The sequence below is a fragment of the Anabrus simplex genome, chromosome 7 (genome assembly GCF_040414725.1).
Source record: "Anabrus simplex isolate iqAnaSimp1 chromosome 7, ASM4041472v1, whole genome shotgun sequence".
NCBI classification, from domain to species: domain Eukaryota; kingdom Metazoa; phylum Arthropoda; class Insecta; order Orthoptera; family Tettigoniidae; genus Anabrus; species Anabrus simplex.
Genome location: NC_090271.1, coordinates 173,750,634 through 173,776,466, shown reverse-complemented (window position 1 = coordinate 173,776,466; position 25,833 = coordinate 173,750,634). Strand labels below are relative to the sequence as shown.

At 35.9% G+C, this 25,833-nt stretch overlaps 1 protein-coding gene across 2 annotated transcripts in view; it reads right to left on the bottom strand.

The window, feature by feature from the left end:
- RabGGTa (Rab geranylgeranyltransferase subunit alpha) overlaps positions 1-25,833 on the bottom strand; it is a 155,518-nt gene that overhangs the window by 24,272 nt on the left and 105,413 nt on the right. Inside the window, exons 8-9 of one of the 2 annotated variants that reach the window (XM_067151459.2) lie at positions 22,250-22,378; positions 20,551-20,756 (exon numbers count right to left, since the gene is read on the bottom strand). In XM_067151459.2, the coding sequence (XP_067007560.1) occupies positions 20,551-20,756; positions 22,250-22,378 (335 nt within the window). Of the gene's footprint in view, positions 1-20,550; positions 20,757-20,831; positions 20,976-22,249; positions 22,379-25,833 lie in introns of those variants that run through there. The other variant, XM_067151460.2, reaches the window with a different exon arrangement.

Here is a 25,833-nt window from a genome sequence, read left to right as displayed (position 1 = left end):
TATCAAGAAAAGTAACGGACTGATTATACTACCCTGTGCAATTCCCTTACAAACTTTCTCTTCCTGCGATACATTATTTCCTACTTTGACTTTCTGAACCCTTGAATTTAGAAATGTTTTTACATAACATGTAACCCTTACGTCCAATCTTATTCCCTCCAATTTCTTTAATCATATTCCATGTTCCACTCTATCAAAGGCTTTGAAAAGATCTATGGCTATGCAATCTAACTGGCCTCCTGAATCCAATTGATCTGATATGTCCTCACAAGAAAATTTCTTTCTAAATCCATACTGGCTCCTCATGAACCAATTTTTATCATCACATATCCCTCTGATGTACTTAGATATTAAACTCTCCAGTATTTTACAAACTATACTGGTCAGGCTGATTGGTCTGTAGTTCCTCCACATACTTTCCCCACCTGCCTGACAACTGAGTCACCTGTGACAAGAGCCTCAACCCCACCCTCATTAGATCCCCTCCACTCCTGGTCTCCCTTTATTTCCATTCACCAGCCCTGGGCCACTCTATCTGAAAGAATCACTAACCAGGCAGCTAAGCCACATGCTACATATGGATCATAAACTGCTGAAATACAGAACTGATGCACTGTATCCATTAATACACAATGATGAAACTGCATGATTTAAAACCTTTAATATCACTGTAAGTAACAGGTAAAGGAAAAATGAATATATAATGGCTTCTAAAAAACGTTATTATCCTAACGTGAAATTTAATCAATGACAACGAAGGTTTGAAATTAAACAAAAATTGTATTAATCGGGTAATAACAGAATATGAATAAACAAAAGGTTAAAATTAAATAAGGGGGGCATTGGCTAACATTACATGTCAAGATAATAATTCTGTCACTTCTTTATCTTTAATGGATTTACGAGTTATCTGAGTGAACATATTAGCTGACTCACTCCGTATATGATGCACATTAGCAGAAAGTGAAAACAGAGTACCACAGAGACTGAAGTTTCAAATGCTACTTTACAATATGATTATTCAAGAGGACAGGTAAAATAGTGATCAATATCCTTTAGGCACAGGAACAGCCAATGGCAAATATAATGTTTATAACCACTGAAGTAAAGTCTGTTCATGGAATTTTGTGGACCAAGTTCATGCATGGGATAATTTGGGAAAGGGCAAAGCCTGTCAGTGCATGCACCCCTTCCTTTCTCCCAGCTAGTATCAAGAAAGAAGCTGGCGAGTTAAGATCACTCTGAGGGTCTAACATACTGCTCCATGCAAAATGCAGATCTGCACAGCACAAACCATACAGTACTAAAACTCTTATGTGGTGCACCTAACTTCTCTTAGGCTACCATTTTTTAATTGTATAGGGTCTATTGACCAGGAGAGAGATATGTCTGGTCGCTTGTTCACTGTTGCTTACATAGCATCACCCAGGGTTTACATGTAGGGTTCTTCAAGGTTTAAACCTACAGAGGTGAGCAATTATGTATGATTCAGACTGCACAGAAGCACTACAGACCAAATAATGTCTTGGTGGCTTTTATTGATCTGATAGCAGCCTATGATACAGTCTGGAAGGCTGGCCTACTCTTCAAGTTTCTGAAAGTGATACCATGTAAGATGACTGCCCAGCTCTTGAATAACATGCTAAACCAAAGACTTTTCCAAGTAAATATGGGGAATACTGTGAGCAGCAAACAATCACTAAATAATGGACTTCTTCAGCATCCTGTTTCTTGCTCTAATCTTATTTAGCTTATATATCTCAGATATACCTGCCACACTTACAAGAAAATTTGGATATGCTGATGATTGGGCGATTGCTGCCAGAGATACAACATTAATCCGATATGACCCTAACGGACAACCTTACAGAGTTGATGCAATACCTTAAGTTGTGGAGACTTACACCTAATGCCAACAAACAAAAGTATGTTGCGTCCATGTAAACAACAAGGTGGCTAATAAACAATAGCAGGTGTACATTGGAAATCAATTATTGAGGCATAATAGATTCCCTAAATATCTAGGAGTCACTTTAGATAGAACACTCTCCTTTAGACAACACCTTCATAACATCCAATACAAAGTGAGAACTCGCAACAATGTAATCCAAAAATTATGTGGAACAACTTGGGGTTCAACGGCAACTTAACTTCGATGCACATCTTTGGGACTTGTGTTTACGGCTGCCGAGTACTGTGTTCCTGTTTGGTTGAACAGCCCTCACACCAACCTCATAGATACAGAGCTCAATACCACGATGTATATCATCACTGGCACAATAAAGTCTACACTCACATATTATCAACCTATCCTCAGCCATATTTCCCCATCAGGTCTTCGACATGAAAATGCATGCCTCAGAGAGTTCAAGAAGGTAATTAATAATCCTCAATTACCAATACACTGCGACACTACTGATGTCCATATGAATTGTCTTAAGATCTCAAAATCCACCAATAGGAACTGCAATAGAAGTAAAGAATACCAACTTCAATACAACTAAAGAATGGCAGGGAAGACAAAATGCTAGACCTGAGTCAACTCTGCCACACATTGGTTCGTCACTGCCACCTGAATTTGAACTTCCTCGTAAAACCTGCTCTATTCTTAAGAGGATACAATAATTGGGCCATGGTAACTGCACAGATTTCCACTACAAATGGAAAAGAATTTCTAAAAATGACTGCAATTTTGGTGCACCTATGCAGACCATCCAACATATTATCACCAATTGCCCAAAAAGAAAGTACAGTGGCAACATCAGTGATATTGTTCATGCATTTCCAGAGGCAATTAGTTACACGAACAACCTGGACATAAAGATATAATTTGTTTTCCAAAATTACATATGTACTGTATCTGCAAAGCCATATGCTAAATAAATAACATTTAAAATTAGTATATAGCTTCTTTTTTTTTTCAGTAGGAAACATGTTTTATTTTCACATTGACTTAGTATAACAACATTATTGTTAGGTGTCAGCCCTTTTGGTAATTTTTGGAAGGGACTAGTGAGTCAGCCGACCAGGGAGCACCCAAAGTATAGATAAGAAAAGTGTTTTTCCACCAATCAATACACAATTTATTTTAAATAGATTAAACTAGTACCGGTTTCGGCTCTTTAACGGCCATCATCAGCTAGTACATGATTTGTTTCCAGCCATTAGACAATTCACAAGTTGTTATTGTATTAGACATCCGGATGTCTAATGGGGGATGGAAATGTATACAGTTGCATGTAATTAAAATATCAGTAGTCAAGGTAAAAAGTTACAATAAGTTAGAACATGAGTATGTAGGACATATTAAAACATATGGGTCATAATATAAAACACTTAAAAGTTTTGACACATTAAAATTTGGTAAGTATAGGTAGACACTTGTTAAAAATCTTTAGTTCATGTTACATAGGTTCCATTCTTCTATCTTCTGTGTAGTTCCTTTGCTTTTATGTTATGTTGATTTTAGCTGTGTATGGTAATCTTCGAGAAAGTTCTGAAGCTGGTATGCGTCATATTGATATGGACCTTTGTCATGAAGAAATTTTTTATATTGTGTTATATATTCCAACTTGTGATGTACTCTGGTAAGTTTTAATATAGTAAACAGCAGGTCTTGAGTTTGAATTAGAAGTAGTTGGTGGCAACACCTCTCTCGTCTACAATTGTGGTTGTAGTTTTAGTTGTTGTGGAAGTCTTGTGCCGATGTGTTTGAAGGCCACTCGCAGTAGAACACAACAAGCCTTCAAACACATCGGCACAAGACTTCCACAACAACTAAAACTACAACCACAATCGTAGACGAGAGAGGTGTTGCCACCAACTACTTCTAATTCAAACTCAAGACCTGCTGTTTACTATATTAAAACTTACCAGAGTACATCACAAGTTGGAATATATAACACAATATAAAAAATTTCTTCATGACAAAGGTCCATATCAATATGACGCATACCAGCTTCAGAACTTTCTCGAAGATTACCATACACAGCTAAAATCAACATAACATAAAAGCAAAGGAACTACACAGAAGATAGAAGAATGGAACCTATGTAACATGAACTAAAAATTTTTAACAAGTGTCTACCTATACTTACCAAATTTTAATGTGTCAAAACTTTTTAAGTGTTTTATATTATGACCCATATGTTTTAATATGTCCTACATACTCATGTTCTAACTTAATGTAACTTTTTACCTTGACTACTGATATTTTAATTACATGCTACTGTATACATTTCCATCCCCTATTAGACATCCGGATGTCTAATACAATAACAACTTGTGAATTGTCTAATGGATGGAAACAAATCGTGTACTAGCTGATGATGGCCGTTAAAGAGCCGAAACCGGTACTAGTTTAATCTATTTAAAATAAATTGTGTATTGATTGGTGGAAAAACACTTTTCTTATCTATACTTTGAATCTGTCAATACGGAAAATGAAATTTATAAATAATAACAGGGAGCACCCAGCCGGCCTATAGGGTATGGCTGGCGTTTCCGTGTATTTTCTCGTCGGCTGGCTTACCTGCGTTTTTCTTGGAGATGCAATGAGAATATTCTCTCCGTGGCCACATCACTAATATTCTGGGGCACTTCCCCCGAGCTATAAATAGAGAGGCTAGCCGGGGACAGTCAGTGTTGTGCTAGACTCGGAGTTAATGTTGGACTCTGTGGTAGAGTCAGTATTAAAGCCACTGTCGGACTCAAGTCTTGGAGTCAGTGGCTGAGCTGAGGGCAGAAGAGGTGTTGGCTGTCACTATTGTCCCACCGAGGTCTGAACGAGGAGTTGTTAGTGTGTCGGAGTGTCGGAGTGTCGGAGTGTCCAGTGAGTAGACGTACGGGACAGGAGAGTGTACTGCCTTAGAATTCTGTGTGTATGTGTACATCTGCGGATTGAAGCAGTTATCATGAGTGTGAGGGTAATTGGACCAGTATTAATCTTCGCTATTGTGAATATCATCCTGCTGTTAAATACTGTTGAGCTGTTGTTGTTTAGTTGTTCACTGCATGTGACTGTATGAATTATTGGAATGTCTCTGGAGTCAAACCAAGAAATAGTCATCATGTGTTGTGTAGCCAGTAACACTGTGTTCAAATCCAGTGGTCTACACGCAGCTGCTGTACGAGGTGACTGGGCTTGGAGAAGTGAAAGTCCCCAGGTAATACTAACGGACCGGACCGCCTGCTCTGCCAAAAGAAGTGAGACTTATAAATATACAGAAATTAGTGTGGCTATTCATGGTTGATTAGAATTGTGTATGTACATGTGCGTGCATTTATTGTGGTTTCCTGAAAAAAATTACAGTAATAAAAACAGAATGTGTTTTATTTATAACATTATTAATACAATTTTTAAACCAGAAAAAGACCCAAATTATCCGAAAAATTTTAGACCTATCTCACTGTTGTGTCATATGTACAAGATCCTAGAACGGATGCTCCTGGAAAGACTTACTGTGATCATTGAACGACTTCTTATCCCACAGCAAGCAGGATTCCGTAAAGGGAAAAGTTGTACTTCACAGGTCCTCCATCTGGCACCATATATCGAAGATGGATATGAAAATCATAAAATCACAGGGGTGGCTTTTATCGACTTATCTGTTGCATATGATACAGTTAATCATCATATACTGTTGCGCAAATTATACAACATGACAAAAGATTACAAGATGACTCAAGTAATTTGCAATCTTCTCCAAAATCGTAGGTTCTTCGTTGATTTTCAGGATCAGAATAGTCGATGGAGAAAACAAAAGAATGGTTTGCCACAAGGCAGTGTTCTCGCCCCTATGCTCTTCAATATCTATATGAATGACCAACCTCTTCCAGTTGGCACCAGAAGCTTCATATATGCGGATGATCGAGCTATTGCTACTCAAGCAAACTGCTTTGAGGTTGTAGAAGAAAAGTTATCAGAGGCTCTTTCTGAACTATCCTACTACTACTACTACTACTACTACTACTACAGAGGAAACCAATTGAAACCTAACTCATCTAAAACTCAGGTATGTGCCTTCCACTTAAAGAACAGACAGGTCACAAGGAAATTGCAGGTAGTATGGGAAGATACTCAACTAGATCACTGCCCAACACCTAAATATCTAGGTGTAACATTGGATTGTGCTCTCACCTATAAACAACACTGCATGAACATCAAGCAGAAAGAGTCAGCTAGAAACAACATCCTTCACAAGTTGTCTGGAACCAATTGGGGTACACATCCAAAGACGTTGAGAACTACAGCCCTGGCTCTGTGTTACTCTGCTGCAGAGTACGCTTGCCCAGTTTGGTACAGATCAAGTCATGCTAAACAAGTTGACATTTCTCTAAATGAAACACGTCGACTCATTACTGGTTGCTTGAGACCAACTCCACGAGATAGAATCTACTGTTTGGCTGGAATCGCCCCACCAGATATAAGAAGAGAAGTTGCATCCATGAATGAGAGAACTAAAGCACTTGCCTCATGTGCACATCCATTGTATGGATATGAACCTGCCCACCGAAGATTGAGGTCTAGGAAGAGTTTAAGATTTAAACGAATCTGCTCAATCCACAAGGCTGAGATTATCGAGAACTAGAAATCCTCAACTTGCTGGTTGGATGCTACCAATTGAACATCTCCCTCCAGGACACGAGGAACATTGGTCTACATGGAAATCGTTGAACAGGCTTCGCACTGGGATTGGTAGATCAAGAATCAATATGGTAAAGTGGGGCTTTCCTGGCACATCAAGACAATGTGAATGTGGTGAAGACCAAACCACAGCCCATTTCATGAAGTAAGTGTCCTTTAAGTTGCACAATAGAGGACTTGATGGCTGCAACACCTAATGCCCGTGATTTGGCAAAATTCTGGACAGCACTATTTGATATGTACGTCATTAAGTACCATTATGCTATGTAAAATGTATGCTTCTGATATGAATAAATAAATAAATAAATAAATAAATAAATAAATAAATAAATAAATACATCTATTAAACACAATTCTGACATATTTTGATATATAAACTATCTAATGAATTTTGATACAGACCAAGAAGAGTTGTCGTAAGACAAATTTACAAGAACTGTTAGACTGAATTTTATAGAATTTTGTAGCTGGAAACTGGTGTGTCATAAATCTTTGTAATTACTGTTTCATTTATTTAATTATGAATTGTTATCATCTGTCTGCTCCTGAACCGATTAGTTTAGTGCAGTATTTTTAAAAGGTTTTCAAAATTATTAACTTAAACCGTTATTGCTTAAAATATGATGATAATGATGATGATGATGATGCTTGTTGTTTAAAGGGGCCTAACATTGGAGGTCATCGGCCCCACTTAAAATGTAATAAATTTAATGCAGAATGGGTTTCTCAGTACTGCAAAGTCAAACAGTGCTGTTTATAACTTTCAATGAATATTCAAGATAAACTTAAATATTATAATTGAGTGGTCCGCCTATTCAATACAATGTATAATTTATTAATATCTAGGACATGTTTCGTCCCCTAAGGGACATCATCAGCTAATAATAAATTAATATTAATATATCAGAAATAAATATTAAAATTGGAAAGACACATTCAAATTTTTGACAATTTAAAATAAGATCTTCAAATTTTGTTAAAATTGTAAGTCATAAGACAGTTAAAACAGTCAAATTGTCCATATTTCTCGTGTTGATGTTCTTGGAAAATACCAGTTTTGCTTATAAAATCTTAAAATATCATTTGTTGTAAAAAGCACACTTGATTTGTATTCCTTGGTGAAAGATTTGTTAAAATTTAATAAGCATTCCTTAGATGGTATACTAAAATTTAAATGCTTCAGAATTTAAAGTCAGATCGGGGCCGTGATGGTAAAGTTCTGTGTGGTAATGGATATAATGTTATCTGAAATAAAATGAAAAAATAAAAAAATAATATAAGTGTAAGTAACGTGAAATGGAAGATGAAATAAATATAATGTAATGTAATTAAATCGTATTACTTACTCCTTATTATTGGCCCTGATGTGCGGAGAAGGACTCACTTCTACCGAGGTAAGTGTGCATCTGCTTTAAAACAAGTACTGGTAGTTGCTACGCTGTGCGGGGAGTGTGGAGGGGAAGTAGGAGAGTGTGTCCTAAGTTGAACAACCCGAGTGTCACCGAGCGTGTGACGTGTTAGAGTCTGGCGTTTCTTCCTAACTTTCGCTTTTAATAGTTCTTCATATAAAATGTTATACTTCTCAGAAAGCTCATTGATATTATTTGTTGGATTGTTTCTCTGGTCCAGATAAATGTAGATTTCCTCATATATGTTTAATAAATGGCCTTTCTTTACGGTTTTCAGTATTTTGAGGTCATTATCTATGTTTGTAAACATGTGATTGGAGTCGGTCATGTGTTCGCTCATGGCCGAGTATCTGTTGTATTTCTTGGCTCTGGTGTGTTCCTGATATCTTATAATGAAGTTCCTACCTGTTTGTCCTATGTAACTTTTTAAACAACTAGCACATTTCAGTTTATAAACACCCGAATTTTGGAATTTATTATTATTATTATTATTATTATTATTATTATTATTATTATTATTATTATTATTATTATTATTATTAACGATATGAGTGTTATAAAACAATTTCGAGTTTGTGTTGTTAGTCCTAAAAGCGATTCTTAAATTACATTTTTTGAATAGATTCGTAATACTATATATTTTACTGCTATTATATGTAAATACAGCAAATTTCTTATTCTCTTTTTCTTTTTGTTCTTGTATTAACGTTGTCTTAGGCTTACTTTTTACTTTATTTATAATCCTGTTTACAAACTCTTTATTATTATTATTATTATTTCATCTTCCATTTCACGTTACTTATACTTATATTATTTTTTATTTTTTCATTTTATTTCAGATAAAATTATATCCATTACCACACAGAACTTTACCATCACGGCCCCGATCTGACTTTAAATTCTGAAGCATTTAAATTTTAGTATACCATCTAAGGAATGCTTATTAAGTTTTAACAAATCTTTCACAAAGGAATAGAAATCAAGTGTGCTTTTTACAACAAATGATATTTTAAGATTTTATAAGCAAAACTGGTATTTTCCAAGAACATCAACAAGAGAAATATGGACAATTTGACTGTTCTACTTGTCTTATGACTCACAATTTTAACAAAATTTGAAGATCTTATTTTAAATTGTCAAAAATTTTAATGTGTCTTTCCAACTTTAATATTTATTTCTGATATATTACTATTAATTTATTATTAGCTGATGATGTCCCTTAGGGGACGAAACATGTCCTAGATATTAATAAATTATACATTGTATTGAATAGGCGGACCGCTCAATTATAATATTTAAGTTTATCTTGAATATTCATTGATTGATTATAGTCAATACGGGATTAGTATTACTTGAAATGAAGCTGTTAAAGCTGATCACTTGTAATGTTTATAACTTTGTTATAAACTCTACAATTATTGTTATCATAATAATTATTTACAAGTGCATACAAGTACACCCACCCACTGACTTTACATGGATTATTATTTGATAGAGGCAGTGAGCAAACACTGAACGGAGAAAACAGCAACAGACAGGCAGTACTGAGAGTTTTCACAGACATTCTTAAGGTCAACACAGGACTCCTGGTAATTACTAATGCTCTATGTTGTTTGCTTCAAGATCAACGGTGAAACATATAGTTAGGCATAGATATCAAGGATAATTAAATAAAAAACCACCTATTGCTGCACTACTTTTCTCTATTATTTTAATATTTGCATTCTCCAATAATCCTTTTTATATAAATACCGAAATCTTTTCAACCCTGATATGTTCAGCATTGCTACTAAAAATGGGAGCCGCCCCCTTCCATTTTTGGTTTCCAGCAACAATAGAAGGATTAAGATGAAAAAACTGTTTTATTTTAATAACCTGACAAAAAATCGCCCCTCTAATATTGTTAGCATATATTATCGAAATAAACATTTTCATTAGAATAATTATTTTATCCTCAGTACTAATTGGATCTTTAGGAGGATTAAATCAAAGTTCTCTACGAAAACTAATAGCCTATTCCTCTATTAATCATATTGGTTGAATAATTGCCGCCATAGTAGTAGGAGAAAACCTATGGGAACTATATTTTATTATCTACACATTTCTCACCCTATCTATTATTCTAATGTTTAATGTTCATTGCATTTACCATATCAACCAAAACTTCTTAACAATAACTAACAACCAAATTACAAAGTCTTGTTTATTCCTCCTTCTTCTTTCCCTTGGTGGGTTACCTCCTTTCTTAGGATTCCTACCTAAATGATTGATTATCCAAACCTTAGTTGATCTGAATTATCAATTCATCGTTATCATCATAGTAATTATGACTTTCGTAACACTATTTTATTATCTTCGACTAACATTTCTTGCATTCCTATTCTCCTACACTGAATTAAAACTAACTTTAATGGGCCCCTACAATCGCACCTTTTTACCCCTTCTATTAACCTTTACCGGAATTTCAACATTGGGATTACCTTTCTGTTCTGTTATCTATTTTATGCTTTAAGGCTTTAAGTTAATAAAACTAATAGCCTTCAAAGCTATAAATAAAGACAGTGTCTTTAAGCCTTAATAGGTTTTACCTACTCCTTTAGAATTGCAGTCTAATATCATTATTGACTATAAAGCCTGGAAGGGGAGAAGAATTCTCCTAAATAAATTTACAGTTTACCGCCTATAACCTCAGCCACCCTACCGCAACAATGACTTTTTTCAACTAATCATAAGGACATTGGAACATTATACTTCATTTTCGGTGCCTGAGCAGGAATGGTAGGTACATCTCTCAGCTTATTAATCCGTGCAGAATTAGGACAACCTGGTTATTTAATTGGTGATGATCAAATTTATAATGTAATTGTCACTGCCCACGCATTTGTAATAATTTTCTTCATGGTAATGCCCATCATAATTGGGGGATTTGGAAATTGATTAGTTCCTCTTATACTTGGGGCTCCTGATATAGCCTTCCCTCGAATAAACAATATAAGTTTCTGATTACTTCCTCCTTCACTTGTCCTATTACTTAGAAGTAGTTTAGTGGAAAGCGGTGCAGGTACTGGTTGAACAGTCTACCCTCCCCTTTCTTCAGGAATTGCACACGCTGGTGCTTCTGTTGACTTAGCAATTTTCTCTCTTCACTTAGCAGGGGTATCATCAATTCTCGGAGCCGTTAATTTTATAACCACAACTATTAATATACGAGCCCCTGGGATATCACTAGACCAAACACCTTTATTTGTATGAGCGGTAGCTATTACCGCTCTTCTTCTCCTCCTATCCTTACCTGTTTTAGCAGGTGCTATTACTATATTACTTACTGACCGAAATCTAAATACTTCTTTCTTCGATCCTGCAGGTGGGGGAGATCCTATTCTCTATCAACACCTATTTTGATTTTTTGGTCACCCTGAAGTCTATATTTTAATTCTTCCAGGATTCGGTATGGTCTCTCATATTATTAGTCAAGAAAGAGGGAAAAAGGAAGCATTTGGTACTTTAGGAATAATCTACGCAATAATAGCAATTGGGCTCCTCGGATTCGTCGTATGAGCACACCATATATTTACTGTAGGAATAGATGTAGACACACGGGCTTATTTCACATCCGCCACTATAATTATTGCTGTCCCTACAGGAATTAAAATTTTTAGTTGATTAGCTACACTTCACGGAACCCAATTAACTTATAGCCCAGCCTTACTTTGAGTATTAGGATTTGTCTTCCTCTTCACTATTGGAGGACTAACAGGAGTTGTATTAGCCAACTCCTCAATTGACATCATTTTACACGACACATACTATGTTGTTGCTCACTTCCACTATGTTTTATCTATAGGAGCAGTATTTGCAATTATGGCTGGATTTATTCAATGATATCCATTATTTACAGGTTTAACCCTAAACCCTAAGTGATTAAAAATTCAATTTACAACTATATTTGTAGGAGTAAATTTAACATTCTTTCCTCAACACTTTTTAGGACTAGCTGGTATACCACGTCGATACTCTGATTATCCAGACAGTTATACATCTTGAAATGTTGTTTCAAGCCTAGGATCAACTATCTCTTTTATTGGAATTATCTTCCTTATTTTCATTATTTGAGAAAGTATAATCTCAAATCGAACTGTCTTATTCCCTATAAATATGGTAAGTTCATTAGAATGATATCAATCTTATCCTCCGGCTGAACATTCATATTCCGAACTACCTATATTAACTAATTTCTAATATGGCAGAATAGTGCGGTAGATTTAAGCTCTACATATAAAGTTCACCCTTTTATTAGAATATTGTATGGCAACCTGATCGAATTTAAATCTACAAAATAGTGCCTCTCCTTTAATAGAACAATTAATTTTCTTTCATGATCACACACTTTTTATTTTATTAATAATTACTGTTCTAGTTGCTTATATTATAGGAAGTTTATTATTCAATAAATTTACACATTGTTATCTACTTGAAGGACAAACAATTGAGGTAATTTGAACAATTCTCCCTGCAATTACACTTATTTTTATTGCCCTTCCATCTCTTCGACTTCTCTACCTACTTGATGAATCAATAGACCCTCTTATTACAGTAAAAACTGTAGGCCATCAATGATATTGAAGTTATGAATATACAGACTTTACTACTCCCTATGAATTCGACTCATACATACTTCCTTACAACGAAATACCTACAAATGGTTTTCGGTTACTAGATGTAGATAACCGAACTGTACTCCCTATAAATACCCCTGTTCGAGTTCTAGTCACGGCTGCTGACGTTCTCCATTCTTGAACAGTTCCAGCCTTAGGAGTAAAGGTTGATGCTACCCCAGGCCGATTAAACCAAACAAGTTTTTTTATAAATCGGCCCGGATTATTTTATGGTCAATGTTCAGAAATCTGCGGGGCTAATCATAGCTTTATGCCCATTGTAATTGAAAGAATTAATATTAACTCATTTATTAAATGAATCAATAACATAATAAATTCATCATCAGATGACTGAAAGTAAGTACTGGTCTCTTAAACCATTTTATAGTAATTAACACCTACTTCTGATGAAGAAATTAGTTAATTCATAACATTAGTATGTCATACTAAAATAATTAAATACTTTAATATTTCTTTATTCCTCAAATAATACCTATAAATTGATTAATTTTATTTTTTATATTTTCATCTACTCTTATTTTATTTGCCATTATAAATTACTATATTTTTTAATATAATATTCCCTCACCAACAAGTAAACCTTCATTAACTTCAAATTCCATAAATTGAAAATGATAAATAACCTCTTCTCAATTTTTGACCCTACATCTAGTATCATAAATTTATCCCTCAATTGGTTAAGAACATTTCTTGGGCTTTTAATATTACCCTTCATCTACTGATTAATCCCCTCACGTCTTACCATCATTTGATCTTCAATTACAAATACCCTTCATAATGAATTTAAAACTTTAATTGGACCAACCAGTCACAATGGGAGAACCTTCATCTTCATTTCATTATTCTCACTTATTTTATTCAATAATTTCCTAGGATTATTTCCCTATATTTTCACTAGCTCTAGCCATCTGGTATTAACATTCACACTATCTTTACCCTTATGATTATCATTCATACTATATGGGTGAATCAACCACACCACTCATATATTTGCCCACATAATCCCCCAGGGTACTCCTCCTATCCTTATACCTTTTATGGTTTGTATTGAAACTATTAGAAATATTATTCGCCCAGGTACATTAGCTATCCGTTTAGCTGCCAATATAATTGCAGGTCATCTCCTTTTAACTCTTTTAGGGAATACTGGCCCTTCCTTAATCAGGTAATAAATATTTAATTAGAATATTAATCATAGTTTTTTTTTTTTTTTTTTGGTGTAGATTTCTTGAAATATATACTTAAATAGGTATTGAATAGGTGGTTTTTTATTTAATTATCCTTGATATCTATGCCTAACGTCATCTTCAATACGGAACAATAATGAGAGTTGTTACTTGAAACATATAGTGTCAACAAAGAATTTTCAAGGGTCCAATCTCACCAAAGATCAATAGTGGACTGAAGCTATGTGTATACTGTACATGTTTACTTCCACTATGTCTGGAAATTGCTGTGTAACAAGACCACTATACTGAATTGGAGAGTATTCAAAACCTATAAGGTAAGGTAAGGGTTATTCTGCCCGAAGGCAGGTCCGAACCTCCGCAGAGGTGTTCCTGAGCCGGAGTTTACGTGCGGTAGGGTGGCCAGTTCCTTTCCGCTCCTCCATTCCCTTACCCCCAATCAACAGCGCGTGGCAACCCATCCAACTCCTGACCACGCCCAATATTGCTTAACTTCGGAGATCTCATGGGATCCGGTGTTTCAACACGGCTACGGCCGTTGGCTAAAACCTATAAACTAATAATAATAATGTTATTTGCTTTCCGTCCCACTAACTACTTTTACATATTTTTTTGGAGACACCAAGGTGCCAGAATTTAGTCCTGCGGGAGTTCTTTTACGTGCCACTAAATCTACCAACATGAGGCTGATGTATTTGAGCACCTTCAAATATCACCCGATTGAGCCAGGAATGAACCTGCCAAGTTGAGGTCAGAGGGCCAGTGCCTCAGGCACTCAGCCCGGCAAACTTACAAGCTAAATATAAAATTGGTTATTTTTTAAGCACTCCTACCCCAAATTTTTGCAAATATGTGGATGAAAGGTAGAAACGTTGTGTGAAGAAGTAGAGCAAGTAAAACCAAACATTATAAGCTAAAGAACAGTTTTCTATGACTATCGGTTGAAGAGATAATAATTTTTTAAGTTAAGGGATGTTTTAATTCCAACCTATTTTTTACTCTAAATTTTATTTAAAGTTATCATTTGAGACTTTTTTACAATTTGAAGTCATTTTTACTCTGTAAGTTTGAAAAGAAAGGGGTAAATTGTTATATACCACCTGTTAGAGGATAATGGTTGATAAATCTTAAGCTAAAAATTTTGTTTCCTAAGACCATCAGTTGAGGAGATATTGAATTTTTAAGTTGAGGGATGTTTTCACCCCAACCTATTTCTTACTAAATACATCATTTAAAATCATCCAAGACTTTCTTAACATTCTAAATCCTTTTTACCTCAAAACTTCAAAAAGAAACAGTCGGGGGCGAGTTGATATGTATTACAGGTTAGAGGATAACTTTGACAAATTTTAAGCCAAAAAAACATTTTCCAGGGCCATTGAGAGAGAATTAATTTTTATGTTAAGGGATGTTTTCACTCCCAACCAATTTATTACTCTAAACATAATTTAAAGTATTTTCTGAGACATGTTAGAATTCATTTTTACCCCAAAACTTTGAAAGGAAACAGTAAGGGGTGAGTTGACATATACAAGGTGTCCGGGTTGAAGGTATAATAATACGAAATTTAATTTGAGAAATAATGGAGATATTTATTGGTGGTTTGTTTCTGCAGCTAGGGTAACTAAAAATGTTTTCTGTTTTCGCTTGTGGTGGCGGTGGTACCACAAGCACATGCGCGTAACTGCACTGTTCACGAGAAGCGCACCAGTAACCATGTGGACTCCACAGCAGAAGGTGTTCTGTGTTCTTTCGCTCGTGGAGATAAAATCCATTACACTAGTACTGTACAACGTAGATTTTGGTGTGAGTATGGACTGTTACCAACTGATAATGTTCCCACTTATGTAACAATCATGAAATGGGACAGGCGCCTTCGAGAATCTGGGAGCTTGCTGTCGATGTTGGGCCGCCACGCCAAGCACGCAGTTTCAGAGGCTACTGTCGATTTAATCCGCGAGTCCTTCAAGTGGAGCCCTTGTAAGTCAATTCGACAAGCAGGTAGGCAGTTACAGTTACCTCGTTCGACAGTACACGATGTCGTCCACAAAATGTTGCGCCTACAGGCGTACAAACTGCAGCTTCGTCAGAAAATCAAACCTCTGGACAGCCCGCTATGGAAGACATTTGCGGAGACAATTCTGGCGAATATTGATGGAAACAAGCCATTCCTCGATTCGGTCTGTTTCTCGGAAGAGGCCATATTTCCAGCCACAACTGCCGTATATGGGGATCTGAACTCCCCCCCCACGTAGTGATAGAGTTGGAACGGGACTCTCCGAAAGTGAATGTGTTGTGTGGATTGTTGAAGGACAGGGTTATTGGCCCATTCTTCTTCGCGGAACCTACAGTTAATGGAACACGTTACCTAGACATGTTGGAGCAGTATGCTGTGCCACAACTTTGTCGTGACGTGATCCTTCAGCAAGATGGTGCACTATGCCATTATGCGGAAGTTGTGAGGGATTTCTTGAATCGTGAGTTCGCAGATTGCTGGATTGGAAGAGGTAGTCCATCAATTGCTTGGCCCCCTAGAAGCCCCGACATTACGCCACTTGATTTTTTCCTGTGGGGGTTTGTCAAGAATCAAGTGTACCAGACACCAGTTTGTGATCTACCAGATCTGCGTCATTGCATTCGTGCAACTATCGCAATTGTTATGCCTACAATGTTGCAGAACACTTGGAGAGAAGTGGAATACCGATTAGATGTCTGTCACGCCACTGATGGTGCACATGTCGAGGTTTAAGAGGTAAGTAAACAAACCTTTGAGTTACCCTACTTGTAGAAACAAACCACAATTAAATATCTCCACTACTTCTCAAGTTATTAAACTTTATGCTATTATACCTTTAACCCGGACACCTTGTATAATTGGTTAAAGGATAAGTTTTGATAAATTTTTAGCTAATAATCAATGTTCTATGACAATTGCTGAGGAGATTTTTTTAAAAGTTAAGGGGTGTTTTCAACCCTAACGTAATTTTTACTCTAAAAAGTAATCGAAGCCAAGCTCTGCATGCGAGAAACACATGACTTTGAACACTCCTCACTGTTACAGACCAAAACAATAATAATAATAATAATGATGGCTGCTTGCACATGTTTCAGTGTTCTATTTGACTACAAGCCAGAGTAAACCATCCCTATGATGGGAGAATTAATTACAAAAAACTACAAATAATTTTAGGCTGCCTGCTCATCAGTCTCGACGTTCTACCTAGGTATACTACACACACGGTAAGTTTGAACCTGCAAACATAGGAATCTAGAGACCGACACTCTACTACTGATCTCTTTAGGAATAATAATAATAGTCGCACAGTCTTAACTACTAGGTTGACAAGCATTTCAATTTGATGCCCCTTAGGCTGCCAGTAGATCAGTTACGATGTCCTATTTTACTACATGCAAAAGTAAACCATGTCTGTGTTGGGAGATTTAATTAACACACACACTGTCCCTCTTTCTCCTGGTAGGTTTGAACGCTTCAAGCATTTCAATTTGATGCCACTTAGGCTGCCTGCACAACAGTTTCAATGCTATATTATACTGCATGCTAGAGTAAACCATACCTATGTTGGGAGATTTAATTACAAAAACAACAATTATTTGATGCCAGTTAGTTCTTTCAATTGTAGAAATAATTTATATATTTTCTCTTGAGATTTTTAAATGTTGTCAATGTTATGTTAATTTTAAGGACACTTCCTCTAAAGCATTACTTTGTCAATTTATGTATTTTTCATCTAAACAATGTTATGTGGCTAAAGATGATAATATACGAAACATGTACCACTTTTAACCATTAAATTGCCTTAGGCAATCATTGTATCGACTAGGTGGAAAATAAATAAATACTTAGTTGTGAATCTATGTAAGTGTTATCGGGTTCTAAATTTGTATTTTACGATCAGGTTACTACCACGATATGATTGTTATTCTTAATTTCAGAGGAGCTACCTTATGATAATATTGTATGCCTAAAGAAAATCTGTGAATGGGTTGTTAAAACAATCACGTGAGTTTCCACAATGTTTTAATCATTTGGGTTTATTCTTTTATTAATATCCGCCTTTGATTAATTGATTCTATTTTTCTTTGGTGTTTTTTTTGTCTATTTGATTCGTCTTGTTAGTGTATGTAAACTATGTTTGCTCCTTGCCATATTAGTATATTTACATTGCCATGGCAATGTTGATGATGATAGTTACTATTGTTGAGTTGTTGATTCATGAGGGTGATGTTATGGAGTTGCATTGATACGGTGTAGAATCTGATGGCGTGATTTCTCGCTTATGTATTCATCTTTGAGATTTTTGTGGATTTTCTGCTTCATTTGTGTTACTTTTCTTCATTCTTCATGATTGGTTTGATAACCTGTAAGTTCCTTCTTGGGATCGCGATAAAATATTGTGGAAACTCACGAGGCAAAACTTCACCCGGAAAAAGGAGAATCTGGTTTCAAGAAAAAGGAGAAATTTATAAATCTGTAAAATACCTTTAATTAACTAAAGAAAAGGAGTACTAACAGGAAGTAATATTTGCTCAATCTGACATCATTTTAATTTTATTTTCTTGTAATTTAACCAAGTCAGCCAGCTGCATTAAAGTTTTGTAATTAATTGAATATCTCATTAATAGTTTATTTCTGAAGTTCAGCTAAAGAGGACGATTACCTTACCTCATTCATCTGTTTTATGAAAACTTCTTGAATAAAAATAACTCCATATTTTGAAGTACAGGGTATATGTGTTCTTCTTTCTTTTAATGTAAGCACTCTGATACTAGGTACAGTGTTTCTTTTAGTATCCACAGGTTAATTGTGACACCTTCCGCCTGTTAAAGGTAAGTTCTTGGTTTTGTTGGTTATTTTAAGGTGTCTGGTTTTTGCTTCCTGATTTGTTGTTTAAGAACTGAGTCATTTGTTGTAATGGCTAGTTCGAAGTGGAATGCCGTTAACGGAGTGTCTGGGTAGACTGAGTTAATGGGTCAGTATTCGGGAGATAATGGGTTCGAACCCCACTGTTGGCAGCCCTGAAGACGGTTTTCTGTGGTTTCCCATTTTCACACCAGGCAACTGCCAATTAATTAAGACCATGGCCACTTCATTCCCACTCCTAGCCCTTTCCTGTCCCATCGTCGCCATAAAACCCATCTGTGTCGGTGCGACATAAAGCAACTTGTAAAAGTAAAATATTAACCATCTCATAATTCACCTGGAGAAAAAGTGGAAAACCACATTTAGGATGGTCAACAATGGGAATTTTATCCACTCCTCTTCTCCATTGTGTTACTGATGTTGACAGTACCCAGAACTAGTATTAAATTTTAGGAAGAGCTAGGAATCAGATTCACGACAACTGGGTAGGAAGCTATAAGAGTTGGTACTACAACAGTAAATTTGTATAATATATTATACATGTGGTTTATATCATATACCAAGAAGCAAACTCAGTGTCTGTCGCCTACCACATGTGGGTTTTTTACCTAACCTACCTCACAGTACATGGACTCTTTCATCTAGTGTTCCATGTGCTATGCTGCAAAGAGAAGTTTTGCCTGTCAGCTAGCAGTCTTAAGGCGAGTAGACACAATGTTCTCTAAAGAGAAAGAGCGCAGTTGGATAAAGATTGAATGTGCTCGCAGTTGTACAGTGCGGTAGTGTCATCAAGGTCTTCATGAGGCGTGCAGGATAACAACGATGCTTTACACAACAGTGACATAGGTAAACAGATGGCAACATGTGGCTGATGTGCATTGGCCGACTGTCCTGGTGTCAGAGAAGAGGACATGCAGATTGTTGGTACATTGCTGGCAATGAATACCAACCAGAAGATTCATGAGTTAGCTTGAGAGACAGGAACAATGCTTAAGAATGTCCTGAAAGACCTACTGGACATGAGAAAAACTGCATTGCAAAAGGTTCCATACCATTTGACAGAAATTAAGAAACGGCAATGATACGACACTGCACAAACCCACTTGGAACACTGAGTCCAAAGGGGAGACTTTTCTATGACCTGTATACTGGATGAGACGTAGGTCGGATCGTATGAGCCAAAAATGAAATACCAACCAAACTTGTGAAAACATTATGGATTTCCATGAAAATCAGCAGTTCGCCAGAAGCCCTGCAATATGAAGATGGTGTTGATTCTGGTGTTCGACTGTGATGGTGTTATTCTAATGCATACCATACCCTCGAGAACATGTGGCACAACCAATGCTGAATTATATGCTCAATTGGGTAGGAAGTGCTCTATCGTATCCCATACTTCCAGACTTAAGCACGTGAGATTCTGAGTTGATTATGAAGATAGAATCTATTCAAGGCATCCGCTTCCCGATCTTTTTCGGACATTTCTCAGCAGTAGACCTTTCCATTCACACCATCCAGGGAACAGATCCTGCGACAGGTATACTATGGCTTCTGCATTGCCGGCAGCAGATTCTACACAATGCTGGTGACTCCATCAGGAGACTGTAGAAGTTTCTTGGAAGTATCTCTTTTGTATCAGTTTTAACAAAACAGTTGCCACTATTAAAGTATCAACTCTCATAGAAGGTTAACCCTTAGACCAGATTTCTACAAGAACATAACTCTACACTGATATTTAAACTGACGATACCTTACAACACTGCAGGGCATACAATTGTGGTAAGGAATAAACCAACTCGTTGTTACTAAGGTCGACAATCTGCATCAGAGTCAGTTGGTGGCTATGATATAATGCAGTCAGTCCATGGCCATTCAAGTTAAATTCTCTTGGAGGGAATCCATCTTGTCTTCCTTCTTCCAAAACATCTACAGCATACTCAATCTCATAGCGGCTTCCTGCAATAAAAATAAATTCAAAAGGAACGTGAGGATGAACACTTATTGGAGGCTTAAAATTATTCTATTAAGGTAATTTGAAGTTAGTGTATTGTATACAATTTCAAACAAAATACAATAATAATAACAATAAGAAGAAAACCAAGCCAAACTGGTTTAAGGAAACTGAGAAGGACCTATGAGAATTCCAGATTACAGAAGAGATGCTTGTAGATGGATCTGCAAAGAAAATAACCAAAGATAAAATGAAGAGGTTTCAGGACAGGGTGAAGCCCAAACGACTATACAGAATTTCTGAAGAAGAGAGGAAGGCAAGATTTGAAAGGATGAAAAAGTACTGGGAGGAGAGGAAAACACGACTCGCTAACCATTGATAGATCTATCGTACCCCAAAGAGAGTGAAACGGACAATAATAATAATAATAATAATAATAATAATAATAATAATAATAATAATAATTAATGATATTATTTTTATGTCCCATTAAATACTATTTTTGACGGTTTTCAGAGATGCCGAGGTGCCAGTATTTTGTCTTGCAGGAGTTCTTTTACATGCCAGTAAATGTACTGACACGAGGCTGACATATTTGAGCACCTTCAAATACCATCGGACCGAGCCAGGACCGAACCTGCCAAATTGCGGTCAGAAGGCCAGGGCCTCAACTGTCTGAGCCACTCAGCCCGGCCAAAATACAACAGATTATTATTATTATTATTATTATTATTATTATTATTATTATTATTATTATTATTATTATTATTATTATTATATAATTATTTAGGAAACTGACCCTCAAAGGGTTTGCCATAAGACACAGTATGTACAATTTTTATATTTTTGAATATAAATGGTTCCTTAAAAGAAGGATGGATCCACGCACATCCACCTCAGCAATTGTGCTAGGTAGCTTTCTTCGAGAACAAACCTCTTCCACAACTCGGCCATCATCGCCGCTACGGCACCTCTTGCACCTACTAACATTCCATCAATGGTGACGGAGTTATACCAATTTTTATTCCTCTATTATTTATCTAAGGTGCTGAACACATCTTCCATGGCTATAGTGAATAGAGTGAACACTGTATTGCCGATTCACAGATGAACCAGAGTAAAGCAGGAGTATAAAGAGATCCAAGAATACTTCCATTATAATTTTATTTAGGACTGTGTTCTCACCTGTCTTAGAAATGATAATCATAACAAAAAATAAATTCACATCCTCACATTTCCTCAGATAGTGCAGATCTTTTCAAGCACACCTCCAATGGAAGTGAGAAGCCAAATACCTATTCAAACACATACCTTCCCCTTTGTCAATCTTAAATCTCTTCAAGAGCAGGGGTTCAAACCCAGGCCTCCGAGGACAGGAGCTAATGGTGCTAAGAAATTGCATAAAATTATCTACTTTATTTTACTACTCTTATCCTGCGTTCCGCTATACTGCAATACTAGAAAACAAAATGGAGACACTAAAGGAAATAAAACTTACTTAGATCTTTGTAATAACCAGTACGTAGAGGGTCTACGCTTATTAGCTGAGAGAGCATAATCATCGTTTCTTCTTTGTAGCGATGTCGATCAATAGCTTGCATCAGTAAAACTGTTGTCAGCAAGGTCCCTAAAATATAAAGTTTTAAATGTATAGCTGCAATAATTATACATTTGTGGGCACAGAATTTGAGAAACAATGTTGATAATCTTTATAAAATGCACGGCTAAATTTTGATAAGCAATTAATGTGCTGAACATCTTGGCAATAAAGAGGAATAAATTTATTTTGAAAATGAGATTCAAATGGTGCAAAACTAATATCCAAACGTATTATTTCGTATGGCAAAATAAGGATACATTGGAAATGTACATATTACAATAAGCTATATACGTATTTACAGGTCAGGTAAATTAAAATGTAATGTCCAGTGTATTCAGCCAGTTCACAACATCAGTGGCACTGTATACCCTGAATAGTTCCCTCAAATCTTCTTCTTGGGCACTCCATAACAACATGCTGGATGGTCTGGGGAACATTGTCACAATCGCAGTATGAGTTTTCAGCTTTTCCCCACTTGTGAAGCCAGAATTTGCATCTTCCGTGGTTTGTCCTAATTCTATTTAAAGATGCCCATGCCTTTCTAGGTAAACTGAAACCATTACAAGTAATAAAACTCATTGTAGACAGTATTAGACATCAGATTATGAACATTAAAATAAGAGTAATATATGGCACCCTAAGATTCTTAGGCTAAGATTTATTTCAGCTGATGATGCTTACGACAGTTAAGCGAAACATGTCCCATCTTACAACGCCTGCTGTAATGTTTATATCCTAAATATAAGGAAAGATAAGTATTGGAAAGGTGGTGTTAACTATTATTCTTATTTTAATGTTCGTAAATTGAAACCAGGTGGAGCTTTACATGGATCGTTAATTAAACCCAGCTGATTAGGATTTGAAGAAGACCATTCTTCTTTCCAGGTCTGATCAGGATTAAAATGTGATTCAGCAAGCCTTTCTCCTAATTTCCATGATGGCTTCCTTGATTTCAATTTCACTGTTTTCTGAAATTTGCAGTCCCGATGCAAGGGTAATTGAGGGTTTCTGCGACATTTCACCTATTCTCTTACCAGAGCTGCTTTCCTTCATATATGAGGGGGGTGGATGTTGGATAACATAGGTAGCCATTGTAGGGGTGTTGATTTGATAGTGCCAGATGTTGTCCTCATTTTGTCATTTAGTTGGATATCAACTTTTTCAGTATGTGCGCTGTTAAGCCACACAGGACAGCAGTATTCAGCCACTGGATAAACTAGAGCGAGTGCTAAGTTCGTAGAACTGATGTGTTTGCCCCCCAACCAGTTCCACTGAGCTTATGCAAGATGTTGTTTCTTGTTTTTATCTTTCCTGCAGTATTATGAAGATGCTGTTTATACGTCAGTGTCCGGTCCGTTGTAATGCCCAGATATTTTGGGCAAGGATTATATTTTAATCGTTTACCTGAATTCCACAGTTTTAGGAAAAAGAGGGACTACAGATTAACTAAGTTTGGCAATGGCTACTTGCTGTGAAATGACAGAAGAAGGGTTTTACTGACTCAAAATATGCATATCTTATCAACATGAATCTGAAAGAAAGGCAAGCATATATTAGGAATATCACCTAGCCTCTTGTTACTAGCCTGTGTCAGTTCATCATGAAAATGGCTCCTGCAAAGTAATCGAAGAGTTGAAATATTTATTAAATGTTCAAAATATGATTGCACATGGCCATACCACGAACTACAGCTCTGTCACCACATACAGTACAGTAGCATGCTTAACCTACAATTGTTCAGTTAGTCAGTCAGTCAGTCAGTCAGTCAGTCCTTGGTGATACAGTAGTTTGTTTTGCTCTAATGTCACCAGCCCCTGAACCAATTCTGAATTTGCATTTATTTTCTTCTTAATTCTCAATCCAAAGATTGGTTGGCAGCAACTCTTCCCCTCCATTCCTCTCTGTAATCTGTTCATCTCTTCATTTCCTCATATGAGCCTACTCCTACATCTTCTCTGATCAGTCTAGAGTATTATTAATCTGGCATAGAAAAAAATAAAATAAAATTAAAGTACTGTTCCAAAAGAGTTGAAGTAAGCAAAAATGACATAATGAAAAATGACCAGTATAATAGGCAGCCCATTAGATGCTCATTAAGAACCCTTGCAGAGTTTACAACAGAATAATAATAATAATAATAATAATAATAATAATAATAATAATAATAATAATAATAATAATAATAATAATAATAATAATAATAAATAAGGGGAGCAATAAAAATAAAGCACGTAAAAAGTAAAAATACAGCATGTCATTGACCTAGGGGAGGAGGTGTGGCATAGCAAAAAGTCAGGACTGGCTAACTACCTGGAATCGCACCAAGGACAGAGAATCAGTTTATCAGTACATTGCAGTCTATGCTTGGAAGGAGAGAAAAGAGGAAGTCATTAAGATAAGTTCTAGTTCTCAAACATTTAAGCAAAAATAAACATAAATGTGTATACATTTCTAAATATATGAGTGTGATTTGATAGAATCAGAAGATGTTCCTTCAAGAACGAACCATGTCATTCTATTTTAATTAACACGTTTCTTTTTCAGGTAGAATAATGAGGCCACAACACTAGTTGCAAATTGAGGATTGTGGTGACGTTTAGTAAATTCTCAGAGGCTTGCAGACTGAATGCTGAAAGGCATAACAGTCTATAATGATAATGTATGTATGTATGTATGTATGTATGTATGTATGTATGTATGTATGTACGTACGTATGTATGTATGTATGTACGTTTTCTTTTGCAGGTAGTTTATATGTAAATGTATCACTCAAAATTAGTTTCGAAAGACTGAAGAACCTAACAGTTATAAATTACCTGAGTTGAAACTGAACAGAGATGGCTTCCGATATTACAAATAATTCATTTTTAAGTTGACTAAAACGTGTTGGTAGTTGCATGCCATAATTTCAGTCTTTTTTATTTTTATTTATTTATTTATTTTATTAAATGTCATATCATACTTCTTTCTCAATATCTTGTTCATTCTTGCTAATGCTTTTTGTAGTTTCATTTTGCATTTATAACACTCACAAATTCTTCTCTAAAATTCATCATGACCTGTTGGTAACAAGAGACTCATATCAGAGAATGTCAAAAGCAGGTGATACACCTGCCAATACCCGGAAAAACATTTGCCATGGGCGGAAGTCACACTTCCAAATGCTAGTCGTGAGTGAGCCACCCGCCCGAAGGTCAATGTAAAGGGAGCGTGTTAAGAGAGGGGCTTGCTTCAGGCAACAAGAATTGGAACATAAGTAATATAGACAATTTTGTTTAATGGATAATATTCTCCAAAAGCACAATTCCACTCCCACTTCTTCAGAAAGAACTACATATAACACCATAAATGATAAATAATGTATTATTATTCAGAACTGAATATACAAACATTTAAAACAAACAAGTAAATGTGTAAACTGAAGAGAAAACAGTAGCCTATATATTTTAGCACCATAAATTGCTGCTAAATAGGGGAGACAA